We start from the raw sequence: 13,948 nt of genomic DNA, 5'->3' as shown, positions 1-13,948 counted from the left end.
AGGGCAACTTGAACCACCACCTGTTTCCCTGGGGGTGAGTTGCGCTTTGTGAAACAAGAGGGAGTGGACTTTCCTAAGGAAGACATGTACAATCTAGATCTCTCTAGTGTAGCAGCCTTCTATGTCAGTTTGCCAGTCTTTAAAAGAAGAAAGAGGTACTATGAGCTTTAATTGATATTTACAAAGCACTTTAGAAACCTTGGATATAAAGTTCAGTTTCGGACTTTATTGTTGATTCTTCCTTTAAGTAGCTTCTCAAGTGTAAGTTATTTCAAAGAAGTCATTAATAAGGGTTTGGTTGCTACAAGAATGCAAAATGGGTGAGAAGTAGGTTACAGTAATATTCCTGGCATTTGAAATCTCTGTGGAAATTACCTACTGCTGTTAATCTTCACAAAAAGTTCAGTGTCAACAAAGCATTTAAAATGTCAGCTCTTTCTAAAAGTCTTGCATAACAAGAATTGATTCACTCATCTTTGGATTAATAGTTTGTGTTATTTTCTCCCTGTGATTGAATGCCTTGCAGGAAGTATAGATCATTCCGCCAAAGTTCCTATACATGGGATCAAAATTTCAAACTGCCCAAAAACAAAATACTTGGCTCTCAATAAAAACAAATTTAAAAATGTCTGGATTTTTCCATCAAGCCTAAAACTATTCATGTAATGTACTACTGAATGAGGGTGCCAGGGAACAGTATTAACACCGTGTGCGTTGGTTTACAATCCAGTATTATAGATCTTGTTCTGTGTTTGCTTTGTGTTAGACAGCTCTGATCACAGAACTTAGTTTCAGTCTGGAGAGCAATTTCATAGCTTCCTCTACAATAGTTGCCTATTTGCTAGCAGGCAGTTCTAGTAAAATGGACAACCATTATCTTCCCAAATATGTTACTGAAAGGGCCCCAGGTTTTTCAATGTGATAATGAGCTGTAATGTGGAATCTGTGACCAGTGGAACAGGATACTGCTAGGGGGACAGCCCAAAGAGTAGGTACAACCCCTTCGGGTATGTTTGTGGCTCACGGCAGTGCTGTGTTTTGGTAATCCATGCTGGTTCTGTGTGCACTACCTCTGAAACTGGGAGCAATGTTAGTATGGCACTGCTCAGAGTGTAATTAGCTCTGGTGGGAAATTTTTTTTTTCTTTTTTTAGTAAGGCAGGGGTACTTTTGGGAACCTCACATGGCTAAAAATCTTATGGTGCTGCTATCTTTGTTCTAAATTATGAAAACACCTGGAAAATACCTACCTAAAAATGAATCACTAGAGCAAGTGTTGGGGATAAACTTAAGCTGGCATAAGAAGCAGCAACAGCAGCTCTCAGGACTTTTCATTCATGCAGTTCAAAGCTTTCACAAAAAAGGTTAGGATCATTATTCCTATTTTACAGATAGAAAAACTGAAGGCAAGTACAGTCTTCAATGGGATATGCACTGCGATCTTAAATTGCATGCAATATGTATAGTACATAGTACACAGTGCTTTATCAAAGAAAGATAGATTTGTGGCTTAAATATTTGACTGGTACCAGATGATCTAGGTTCTAATCTTGATTTACCCAGGAATCCACTGAGTATTTAATGCAAACTACACAAACAGCATAGGGGGCAGGAGCCATGGCAATACCTACCTCCTGGAGCTATACAGACCTATAAAATGTTGGGTAAAGGAATGTGTGTCATGATATAGGAAATACAGAAACTCTGGCTACACTTGGGTTTCATTTTGATGCTCCTGGGCTTGAGATACTGTCACTCCCTATGCTCTTTCATTTTTCTGTGTAGCTCCCACTGTTTTTGTAACATAGGTCAATGTAAGTCTTTTCTGGACCCTTCTCTGTCACTGCTGTAAGATCATTTTAAATGTGTCACTTTCTACATTCCTCTTCTCTGCATCTGTGTTATTTCAGTTTCTGCGATCATTTTGTTTATGTTCTACTGTCATTGGCTTTTATTGATTGTAGACTCTTGACTCTTCATACACTAACGTCATCAGCTTGGTATATCTTCTTACAATCTCCAATTCTCTTCCATTTTCCCCCTTCCTTTGCAACGTAGTGCTGCTACCTTGGGTGCAGAAAGAAGTGACAATTTTTGCCCAATTTGGCCACAGAAGGTAGTTTTTAGCTGTGACTAAACACAAGTGCACAGCTGTAGACATCTTGAAAAAAGGCTGATTGGGTGAAAATCTGACCCCTCGTTGCATGAGGTATGATAAAGATATTTCAAAATGTAGCATCTTTTGTAACTTATGTCTGCAGAGCTCCCAGCCTGTCACTGTTTTCAGATTGGGAGGGGGAGAGGGAGCAGAGGGAGTTCAATCTGGGCGGGGGGGTTTCATTCCCCCCCACCCCTGAAGCTGGAGGACTCCTGTTCACCCACCCCAGCACCAGGTGGGGAGCCCCAAGAACAAGCTCCCACCTTTCCCTCCTCCCATTCTGAAAACAGCAGGTACTGAGCACTAGCAGAGAGCCAAGGCCACTGTTGTGGGAACCTGACTGCAGACTCCCAGCAGGAAGTCTCCCTCTCTCCCCTAAAACCAACAGGGAACGTCTGTTTGGTCGGGGTAACGTTGTAACTCAGAACTCTTTGCAAAAGTTGTCGTGAGTTACAGTTGGGAGCTGCACTTCTGTCTGCACCCTGGTGATAGAGTCCCTTTCCCTCAGTGTGCTGTACCTCCACTGCCACCTCCTTACGTCTTGCATCTTCCCTCATCTCTGCTGCTTGCTTTTGCCATTTTGCTTCTCCACACATACATCCCGCATAACGTTCTAGTTTTCTGGGAAGGTTCATTGATTCTGCTTCATTAAAGTTCACCCAACTCCTAGAGTAACAGATTCTTAGCTTTTTGCTGTTACAGGCAGCCTCCGCTTACCACTCTTAATTAATTCCAGAGAAACCGAGCGCTAAGCAAAACTGCGCTAAGCAAAACCCATTTCCCCATAAAAATGAATGTAAATAGAGATTAATTGGTTACTGCCTTCCTTGCCACTGCCTCTGCCCACTTCCTGACCCACCTGCTAGCGCCCCACCCCATGTACCAGCCCAGGCTTGTGCTCCTGCTGCCCTGCTCTGGGACCCCACTGATCCTGGCCCTGGGCACTGGCACAGGTCCTACGCTCATGCCCAGCCCCACCTCACTGCTTGTCACTGCTGCCGCCTCTCCCCAGCCCCCTCGCCTACCTGCTGGCCTCTCGCTCCACTTGCCAGCCCGGGCACTGGCACTACTGCCGCCATGCTCTGGGCATCGGCCCCTGCCTCCAGGCACCAATGCAGGCCCCGTGCTCCTACCGCCCCACTCTGGGCACGGGCCCCTGCTCGCCCTGGCCACCAGCACAGGCTTGTGCTACTTGTCTCTGTCACCACCGCTTCTCCCCACCCTCTCTGCTCTCCAGCCTGGGCACCCATGCTCCTGCCACCCTGCTCTGGATGCAGGCTTCCACTGACCCCAGCATGGACCAGTGGAAGCCCGCAGGCCGCATGCTCCTGCCCCCCACCCTGGATGCAGGCCCCTGCCAGTCCTGGCCCCAGGCACCAGCTTGGGTCCCGTGCTCCTCCCCTCTTTTGCAGCCGCTTGTCTCTACTCCCCTGTCCACCCTTCTGCTATCCTGCCCTGGGCCCTCATGCCTGCCTACCCACTCGCTGCCACTCACTCACCTCCCACTTGCTGCCACTGCTGCTTCTCCTGCCCTGCCTGCCTGCCAAAACTCCAATTCCACTGAGCGCTATAGCGAAACTGGTTGAGCGCTCAGCAGAATCAGGTATCAATTCTAAATGAGTGCTATAGTGAAATAGCGCTAACTGAAACTGCATTAAGCGGGGGTTGCCTGTAGTAGTTTGGGGTATAACATGAATAATGCTATGGTGGAAAAACCTCTGCATAGGGTAAAAAGATCAATGGAGCAAGAAGCTCAAAATGCTCAGCTCCCTTTAGAAATCTAACAAAATTGTCAAATAAATTTAAAATGTCCTGTTACACGTCTTTGATGCAATTCTGATGTTTTTAAACATTTGATATCCTAGTTGTCATTTTATATCATACATTTCAGAGATGAGGAAAACTAGTTTATTTCACTGATGTTTTATGAATATACTATTTTTTTACTCAAAGATATTTCATCATGTGAGCTCATTAAGAATGAATAGCCTTAACCAAGATTTGGTTGTTCTTCCTAGCCTATTACTTTGCTAATGGAATCATCAGATGCGATGAACCTTGCTTGTTTAACAGCTGGATACTATAGACTGCTGGTTGATTCAAGGCGCTCAATATTTAACATGGCCAACAAGAAAAATACAGGAAATCGAGAAGCAGGTATTTCTTATATCATGCATTAATAGTTGTCATGTGTATACATAAAGGGTATGATGACTTAAATAAGGTCCACGAAGGCAGGATCTTATTGAAATAGGTGTAACCATACAAGGTAGAATAGATGACTAGACTGATGTGGCTGAGGGCCCTGCTACATGTTCAAATTAAAGCTGGATAGAAACCAAGTCTTACACATTTTCAAGCACTAACTTTATAGCTGGTTGGCTCTTTTGATACCTGGATAGTCATTTTTCTTGTGATAATTACTTTGTACATGTAGCTCTTCTAAATTTATTGTGTGATTAACCAGTTTATTGTCATGTACTATACATACATGTAATGTGTAGCGAGGGCTTGACTGTTATAACGTTAAAGTTAGATTCATGATGTTTTAAAATTCAGCCTTTGATAATATCCCAAAAATAAAATAACACCATCTTGGGGACAGCTGCAGCCTCTCTGTGGAACATTGAGAGGAAAAAGCAGGAGATCTGAAGTGGGTAGATATGGGGTGTAACAGGAAGTGGGGAGAGGTTTACTATATGTAGAAGTGAATGGGCATTGGGAAGCACAGGTGGGTGATAGCCAGGGAAGCAGAAGTGAGTGAGGTGGGGTGGAGTAGATTTTTGAAGTTCTGGGTATCTTTGGGAGAGTCTGTTGTTGTTCTGTGTCTTGTGGGTTGTTTTGCCTTTTATTGTAAACCTCCCTGAGCCTTCTTGGGGAGGGCAGCCTATATCTCTAATAAAAAAAAAGAATGACGTCCAATATACTCCTAATGCCACAATGAAATAAATAAACGATAATCTATTTAAACAGTTATTTTAACATTATCTATATCTAGGAATATGAGGTGCTGGGTTTCTTTTAATGAGTCTTAAAATATAATTCTACCTAGCTCTTGTTTTATTCTGTAATCTTATATCATAAAACCATCTGGCTAAGATTAATTCTTAAATCTAAAACTCCTTAACATAAAGTAGAGATGAGTTTGGAAATGCTTTGACTGCTGAATACAGCTATCCTATTCAAAATACAGATTACACAGGATTAACAAATTATTATTATCAAATTGCATGGAGTGACTCCTTTGTTAAACAACTGTTGCTTTTATATTTTTATATTATAGGAATTGAAAGCAGAGGCAAGCTCCATGCCCCTGAGTGGAACTGTATACCAAAAACTACCACATTTGCAGCTGAAGGAGATCGAGAGGCCCATATTACTTTTGTGGACCCAAAACAGAAAATGGCAGATCTCTCTGAAAGTCCCTTATGTCAAAAAGACCACAGGCATCTGTACATAGAAAATACCTATAATTCAGGTGGATTTGATGAGCAGCTAATAAAGCCAGGTGGCCCCACTGAGACAGAAGCAAACAGAGGTTTAAATCAGCAGTCATTGCTGTCACTTTCAGGATTGGAACCAAGCAAGAAAGCTCAGGATTCACCAAGGGGAGCAAAAGTATCCTTTATTTTTGGAGATCACAGTTTGGATGGCATCAGTCCCCAAACTCTTGGCTATGAAAGACTTTTGGATGAAAGTCCAGAAGTGTTAGAGAAGCAAAGAGCTATTTATATTAGTAATGCCAATGATATGAAAGGTTTGGAATTGTCACCAGATGCTGAAAGCATTCAGTTTGCTGCAAATTCTGTTTACACAAGCATAAATGATGGCAAGATATTTGGAGCTGCAGAAGGGATAGAAGAGCCTTTATTGCATGATATTTGTTATGCAGAAAACACAGATGATGCAGAAGATGAAGATGAAGTGAGCTGCGAGGAAGATATTATGGTAGGAGAAATTAATAGGCCCGCCATTCTCAGCCTTTCTGGTTCTAGTGATGACATTATTGATTTGACCTCACTCCCCCCTCCAGAAGGTGATGATAATGAAGATGACTTCTTATTGCATACCTTAAACATGGCCATTGCTGCTCCTCCTCCTGGCTTCAGAGACAGTTCAGATGAGGAAGACTCTCAGAACCAAACAACACAGTATAGAGAAGAAAAGGAGCAACCTAGTGATCCAGGAACTGATGACATTCCAGTGTCACTCATTGATGCTGTCCCTACTAATACAGAGGGAAAATGTGAAAAGGGGCTAGATGATGCTGTAGTCTCTACTCTTCAAGCACTAGAAGCTTTGGCTGCTTCCGAGGAACAGCAGACAAATGACAATTCAGGTTCTTTTGCCATAGTTACATTTATTCATTGAAAATCATCCCATTTCATTCATTTGAAACATTTAGTGTTGGAAACATTCCATTCTCTATGTTTTTACCATCATTTACATGCATCACATTCCATGCTGTGTAGCGGAACTACCAGTATGTTGTTAAGTTTTTTTTCTCGGGACCTGTGCAATAAACTCAAGAGTATTCTTACAAGCATATTTTTATATTTAACGCACCCCATTTGCTTATCAGTTTATCCAAGTGCCTCAGATGCTTTCATTAATTGACTCTTATCTTTTGTGGCTTGCAGGTGTAGCAATCTTGCGAGCATATAGCCCCGAGTCATCTTCAGATTCTGGCAATGAAACAAACTCTTCTGAAATGACTGAAAGTTCTGAACTGGCTACAGCACAGAAACAGTCAGAAAATTCCACACGTATGTTTTTGGCCACTAGTGAAGGCTACCAACACCTCATGGAAGAGCAGACAGAGTTCCCCATTGCTAAGAATCAGACTGGAGGATCACTTATGAAATCCTCACAGTCCTTGACTAATCGGCAAGCTGCAGAGCTACAATCAAAAGTTGTGCCTTCAAAGCAGATTCTTCATTCAGATAACATGGAAATGGAACCAGAGACTATGGAAACAAAATCGGTCACTGACTATTTTAGCAAATTGCACATGGGGTCCTTGGTATATTCTTGCACTAGTAAAAGGAAAAATAAGGTGACTGATGGAGAAGCAAAAGCAGCCTCTGATGGCAATGCAACTGTGAAAAAGCAGCCGGGAAGTAAAAAAGCAGAGACTGATGAAGACCTAAAAGGTAAATTTGGTAGTCTTGCATCAAGAGAGAGTCAACGTGTAAATACTTTTAATATGGAAAGACCTGCCTTTCGCCAAAGATGGTATGCTGCCTCTGATGATGGAGCAGCAGATAAATCAAGCTCAGAAATAGTGAATGGGAAGACATTTCCAAGAGTTTCTGGCCTTGGTAAGACAGAAGTTGACTGTAAAGATGAAGAGGATCCTGAAGCGGATCAGGATGATACTTTAGGACTTGGCCAGAGTGAAGGCTTTTTGTCTGATATGACTAGTGTGTCTTCAGCCAAAGACCTAAATGACACAGAAGATGTGGAGTTATCTGCAGATGACCATCCTTCAAAGCTTCCAGAAGCTGAGCAGAGCGTGGCAAGACTTTGTGAATATCACTTGGCCAAGCGCATGTCCTCTCTGCAAAGTGAAGGCCATTTTTCTCTGCAAAGCTCCCAGTGCTCTTCAGTGGATGCAGGTTGCAGCACAGGCAGTAGCACTTGTGCTACTCCCGTTGAATCTCCTCTTTGTACTTCTGATGTTAAGCACATTATTTCTGATTCATCGGTTAAGGGTATTGGCTATATCCCAGCAGATGAAAGAGCTGCCATTCTTCCGAACCACGGAGCAACTTACAAGGAGCTACATCAGCAGTCTGAAGCTGTGTGTCATAGAATGACAGTGCCTGTCATGCATTCAGCAATTAACGCTGAACCATTATTTGGCACTTTGAGAGATGGATGTCATCGGATCCCCAAGATAAAAGAAACTACAGGTACAGCAATAATAAAGGACTTCTGAAGCACATATTTAACAGGGAAAATGTGTAAAAACTAGGTGTGAAGATTATGTTGTCCTTATCTGAAATCATATCCTCAAGCTGCAGTGGACAGTAAAATTAGACGTAGACCATTTCTATTCATTTTCACTTTCTGTTTCTAATGTGTGAATGCACTGTTGGTTGCTGATTACAAACACTGCAAATAAATATTTGAATTAACCCCTCTCCCCCACAATTACATTTTATTAAACAGAAGAAAAAACATTTCCATTTATTATTTGCTTTCAAAAACTATTTTCTAATGTAAATTCTCTATGACATGATGCATACTGAAAAAAATATTGCTTGGATGCTATGCCACAGTGTCAAGTTTATATTTCATTTGAATTCCTGGATACATAGGGCCAGATCCTAGTCCACCTATTAGGTACCTAACACATAGCTGATGCCATAGGCTTTACAGGACCAGGGTCAAGGAGGCACTTTACTTCACCTGCAGGGTAACATAGTCTCCTATACTGTAACTGGGGAGTCAGTATAAAGCTAGTGGTGCCCTGATATGAGTTCTGCTTCACTCTGCAGAATCATACAGGTCCTATACATTTAAAATGGAAAGCCCTTGGACACCTCCACAGAGAAGTCCTTAGTTACACCAGAAACATGGGAATCCCCAATCATTTTGGTGGAAAATTTTCATCTCTGCTGTGATGTATCTGATGACTGGTTGGAATTCCACTTATTCCCCCACCTCCCCACACATACTTATCTTACCAGGGCTTCTGACCTGAGCAAATAGACACTAAATAGACAACTGTCATTCTCTTTACCAACCAGTATTAAGCTGCTTCTCCTTCTCAAGTAGCTTAATGATTACAGCATTTAGCCAGAATGTGGGGAACCTGGGTTTTGCCCCCACCCAGGTTTTGAATCCACACTTCCTGTTTGCACTCATACTTCAGCTTTTTCCTGAAAAGCCTTTTTTTCAGCCATTTCTGCCCCACAGCCACCTGGTTAGGGCATCCTAACCAGATGGCTGTGGGGCAGGTTGCCCTAACCAGATGGCTGTGGGGTAGAAATGGCTGAAAAAAAAGCTTTTCACCCCTTTTCACCTTCCTGACCCCTGCTCCCTGTTTATTTTACCCAACACCTTTTTAATGCCAAATACATTATACACAGTGATGCCAGTAGGTTATGGTACTACTGTAGATTTTATTTCAGTAAGAAGGGGCAGGATCCAGCTCACTGGAGTTGCAACAGTACAGGTGGGAGGGGCTTTGCGCTGTAGTTAACAAGGTGATCTGGAAAGAAATGCATCATCAGTCCTTAGTATGGTCCCTCCACCCTTCTGTGTAAGCCAGGTATGGTAAGAGATGCCACAGGAGAGTTGGTTTCAGGGGAGATTTGACAGCAGAGTCAGCTGATATCCTTATGACCAATTTACAAGGCTTTCTCCCCCTCTCCCGAAACATAGAGAAATATGTCTTCATGTTAGGGTTCTTAGGGAAAGCCTTCCAAGAGGCTTCTCCTACATTAAGAAGTACTATTACAAGGACTGTTACTGGAAGGCTTTATAAATAATATAAATCGGAGTATCTAAGTCAGTTTTATTGGAAAGGAGTTTCAAACTGACAGATGTGAAGAAAGCTTGCTGTCCCCCGATGGCTGTTTGTATCTTTTTTTTTTCCAATGGTTCTATGCCTTTTAAATTGTAAACAATGTAGAACAGTTTCCCTTTCCTTGAGGCACCATCAGACACTCTCTTGCTTATTCTTCTTGTTTCTCAATGTTGCTTTCCTTTCTTGGCTACTTGCCGAGTTCTGTCTGGCCTGTGGTCTGGTGATTAGGACACTGCTTTTGATGAGGAAGGTTGGGATTTATATCCCCTCAACAGGAGGTGTACCTAGAATCTGAGTCTTCCACGTCCTGGTTTGGTGCCTTGACTGGAAGTCTACTGGGCAAAAAGTAGGCACCAGCAACATGCTGTTCTCAGTACAGTGTTAACCAGTAACTAGTCAGAGCCCTTTTTTTCTGCAGTTTCAAGAGTTGGTCTGGTGTTTTTGTGCGTCTGTTGCAAAGTTGAATTGCAATGGAACATAAATGCAATTATACAGCTTTGCAGCAGCACTGAATCACTTCCAAGCATACACAACAGGACAAATTTAGTTACATTATGTGAAAATGTAGCTGCATAAGGAATTCAGGCAAGTTAGCATGATTTGAGGTGTGAAGCAAGATTTTGTGTGATGCAGATGCCTAAAAATTACATAAATGTCAGGTGTCTCACCAGTGGAGGTGAATTCTGCCCTTACATGCCTAAATGTAATAGGATCTTTACAGATAGAGTTATGTCAATTTAGGAGAGAAAAATCTGAGATCAATTACTATACATTAAGTGTACCTACCATTTCTAACACCCAGCAAGGAGCAAACTATCTGAAAATTTATAGTATAATGTGAATATGTGGCTAGTATTTCTTTCACTGAAATAAAGAATATTTATCTCCTGATAACCCACTGAAAGAAAATATGAAAGTTGCATTGTTGATAGGCCAGGGAAAAGGCTCAGAGCACTAACTGTATAGAACAAATGTCATACATTAAGTATAAATGGTAAGTGTATCCTGTAAGGATAGCTTATCAGAGGCGGGCAATTATTTTGGGCGGAGGGCCGCTTACCGAGTTTTAGCAAGACATCAAGGACTGCATGACAGGCAGCCGGGGCAGATAACTATTACTTTTCTAAAGTTTTTAGGGGCCCCGTGGGTGGGATAGAAGGGCCTGGCAGGCTGCATCTGGCCTCCGGGTCGCATTTTGCCCACCCTGGCTTAGATGCACTAACTTAATCACAACTTTTTCAAGAGATTTTATAAATGTTGGGGTTTTTTAAAATTAGTTTAACAAAAGATTTTAGCTCAGGTACAAACAAACCTTTTATTAGTTGCAAATCAAACACAGCATCAATAAGTTAATGTATGAAAACCAGAACAATGAAAGATCATAAACCAAACGAAGCAATTTCTTCTCACTGCCTTAGACTGGCCTAAGACAAACCTACCTTAATAGCTTTAAAAGGAAAGCAGGAACATGCTGCTCAGGAAAGTGCATGATCACTTACAACGCATCTCTTACATCTTCTGATTTATTTAATGATACAAGTTAGCTAAATCGCTGTAACTGAACCCTGAAGGAAACAAGGTTAAAACCAAGAGAGGTAGTTAGCTTCATGCCTCTGACATCAGGCTGAATGCAGAGTAGAGTTAAAGTGGCAATGGTTGTGCACCCCGTGTTGTCATAGAAGCGTGCAAGCATAATAGTTGCATCCTAAAAGCTATTATCAATATTGATATGGATATAATTGTTATGACTGTCTATATCCTAAGAACTCATTTTGGGGGAAAGAGGGAGAGTATAAATGGGCACAAATTATCAAATTCTTTCAATTTTAATTAAATAACAGATTTTTCAATTTGCTTATATTTCTTGAAGCACTAAATAGGAAACTTCCATTCCACGTACCTTAGGGGTTGTTTGTGGAAATGTTTTAGAATTTCATTCCTACTGTCTCCATTTTTAAATCAGAGTAGGCTAATGCATCGGTATTCATAAATGTGAACATGTTGATGGCTGTGCCATATTTGTGACATACCAAAATCTTTCTCTTTCCTGAAAGACAAATGTTTATGCATGGATGGTATATTAAGTGAAACAGAGACCTTTAAAAGTATTAAAAACCCATCTGGACAGTTTATTTCCAAAAAGAAAAGAAAAAAGGCAGAGGAGGGGAAGGGAAGGGCAGTTTATAAAATATATGTAGAAATTCAGTCTACATGTTATCAGAGTGATGCTTAATTATTCTCTCTTGTTCTTCTACTACCCCTAGTGTAGCTTTCACAGAGCCTGAAAATGGAAGACAAGGAGGCATGCCTTCAACTTTTCCTAACCAGCCTCCAGCTGACACCATCATGCTATCATCCATGTTATCAGAATCAAAGGTGCCAAGTCAAAATCAAGACTCTTGTGACATTCCCAAAGCAAACCAGGTATGTGAGGCAGCAGTCAGTTTACGGCCATATGACATAATAGGAGGAAGCCTCAGGATGCCATGTAGCAGAAAAGTATTGAGACACAGCAGCAGCAGCATTGTTGCCGGGTCCACAGGCATTGAGATGCTTTTTGAGAAAAAGAAGGCTGCAGTCAGTTTGAAGTCTCTAGACATCATAAAAAGAGATGAATCCAGGTCAGAGAAAAGGGTAGAACTCCCACTGGGCAGAAAGCTATCAAAAAGCTATTCACAAAGTTCTGTGAATGTCACTAGTGACAATAAAGAGAATAAAAGGTCTTCACTCATGAGCGCCATTCAAAAGGACTCCAAACCGTATAGAACGTTGCCCTTACGAAAGCTGGATGCCAGTAACTGGAGATGCCATGGCCCATTTAGCTACTGTTTCCTAAGCCGAAGAAATGATGATGATGATGAAGAAGATGTACACAACAACCAGCTCTCTTGCCTGTATGAGCCACAGATCCCATGTGAGCTACCAGGGTCAGTCAGTCAGTCTTTCTGCATTGAAACTGAGAGGAAAGCTGTTGAGTCGCCCCAAAATGAGGCAAACTACACACATGACAAAAGCAATGCTGAAGACCAAGGTGGCCAAGTTGATATGAACCTCGATGATGTGGCCTTTGATGCACGAATTGCCAGAATCAATGTGATGAAGGAGAAAACGTATGCAATGCCTGATGGATTTCTTGCAGCACAAAAGGATGCCAATGAGCTTCTCTCACTGGTCCGAGGATGCGTGGAGAAGAGAGAAGATCTACATTGGGAAACATATGACCTTAAACTTTCTCAGTACAAACAACTGTTATCTATAGAATCAAGACAGTTGGGAAGTGCCTGCAGGAAAATGGCCATGGCTGACAAAAGCCCTGAGGAAATGCTTTTAGCTATGACTTCCAGCTTTCAAGTACTCTGTTGTTTAACAGAAGCCTGCATGCGTTTAGTTAAAGTCATGAACTCTGAAACACAGCAGCAGGAAATTATAGCTAAGATAGATGAGGTTGTCATAAACTACATTTGTCTTCTGAAAGCTGCAGAAGCAGTGTTAGGCAAGACCTCCGGTGATCCTAGCATTAAACTCTTGGCTCGACATTCAACTACCATGGCCGCTATTGTAAGCACACTAACACGTTCTCTTAAAATGCTTTTAAATAAATAAAACACAAAAGTCACTTCATAATATACCTTTGCAAAGCCATACATGAAAACTTTTATTTACTGTATGTGTATGAACTAATGTAACAAACTCAGCTCTCTCTGTATATTTTGTTATTTTATATAAAATAGGTATGAGATTAAAAAAAAAAGTTATAATACCGAACATTGACAAAGTACTGACCAGTTCTATCCTTCTGTTTGTATAAAAACAAAAACAAAAAACAAACAAAAAATTCCCATACAAGAATGTGTTGACATTTGGCTGTTTTTCACATAGCCAAATCTACAGGTGTATGAAGTGAGCTTTTACGGCCTGTTATGACAGAGGAATTGTTTCCTGTTCCCTCCAAGTTTACACTTGGAGAAGACTCTGTGATTAGAAATAAGAAGTGGAATCATAATGTATATAACACAGTATTTAATGTTTTAAAATTATAATTTTTAAGCGTTGGAAATAACAAAAGGACATTTAAAATCCAAGAGACTATTATAACTTACTAGAGAATATATATATAATAAATGACTCTTTTGTTCATATAGTTGGGTTACCTGATTCTTCTTTTCTAGGAAGTGTTTCTTGTGTTGCAAATAGAGAAAGATCCCATATCAGGATCCCACATATTATGTGGTAGAATACTGCATTTCAGGAACT

General features: G+C 41.3%; 1 protein-coding gene across 4 annotated transcripts in view; it reads left to right on the top strand.

Annotated features, from left to right (window-relative positions):
* Positions 1–13,511, top strand: part of FRMPD4 (FERM and PDZ domain containing 4) — a 475,664-nt gene extending 462,153 nt beyond the window's left edge. For 3 of the 4 annotated variants that reach the window (XM_019529325.1, XM_019529326.1, XM_019529327.1), the window contains 4 exons: positions 4,176–4,314; positions 5,441–6,496; positions 6,798–8,072; positions 11,964–13,511. In XM_019529325.1, the coding sequence (XP_019384870.1) occupies positions 4,176–4,314; positions 5,441–6,496; positions 6,798–8,072; positions 11,964–13,297 (3,804 nt within the window). In that variant the 3' untranslated portion in view covers positions 13,298–13,511. Of the gene's footprint in view, positions 1–4,175; positions 4,315–5,440; positions 6,497–6,797; positions 8,073–11,958 lie in introns of all 4 variants that reach the window. The other variant, XM_019529328.1, reaches the window with a different exon arrangement.
* Positions 13,512–13,948: the final 437 nt, after the last annotated feature.

The sequence above is a fragment of the Crocodylus porosus genome, unplaced genomic scaffold (genome assembly GCF_001723895.1).
Source record: "Crocodylus porosus isolate Cpor-Errol unplaced genomic scaffold, CroPor_comp1, whole genome shotgun sequence".
Classification (NCBI taxonomy): domain Eukaryota; kingdom Metazoa; phylum Chordata; order Crocodylia; family Crocodylidae; genus Crocodylus; species Crocodylus porosus.
Note: the sequence above shows the minus strand (reverse complement) of the source record. Positions and strands in the feature narration are given on the sequence as shown.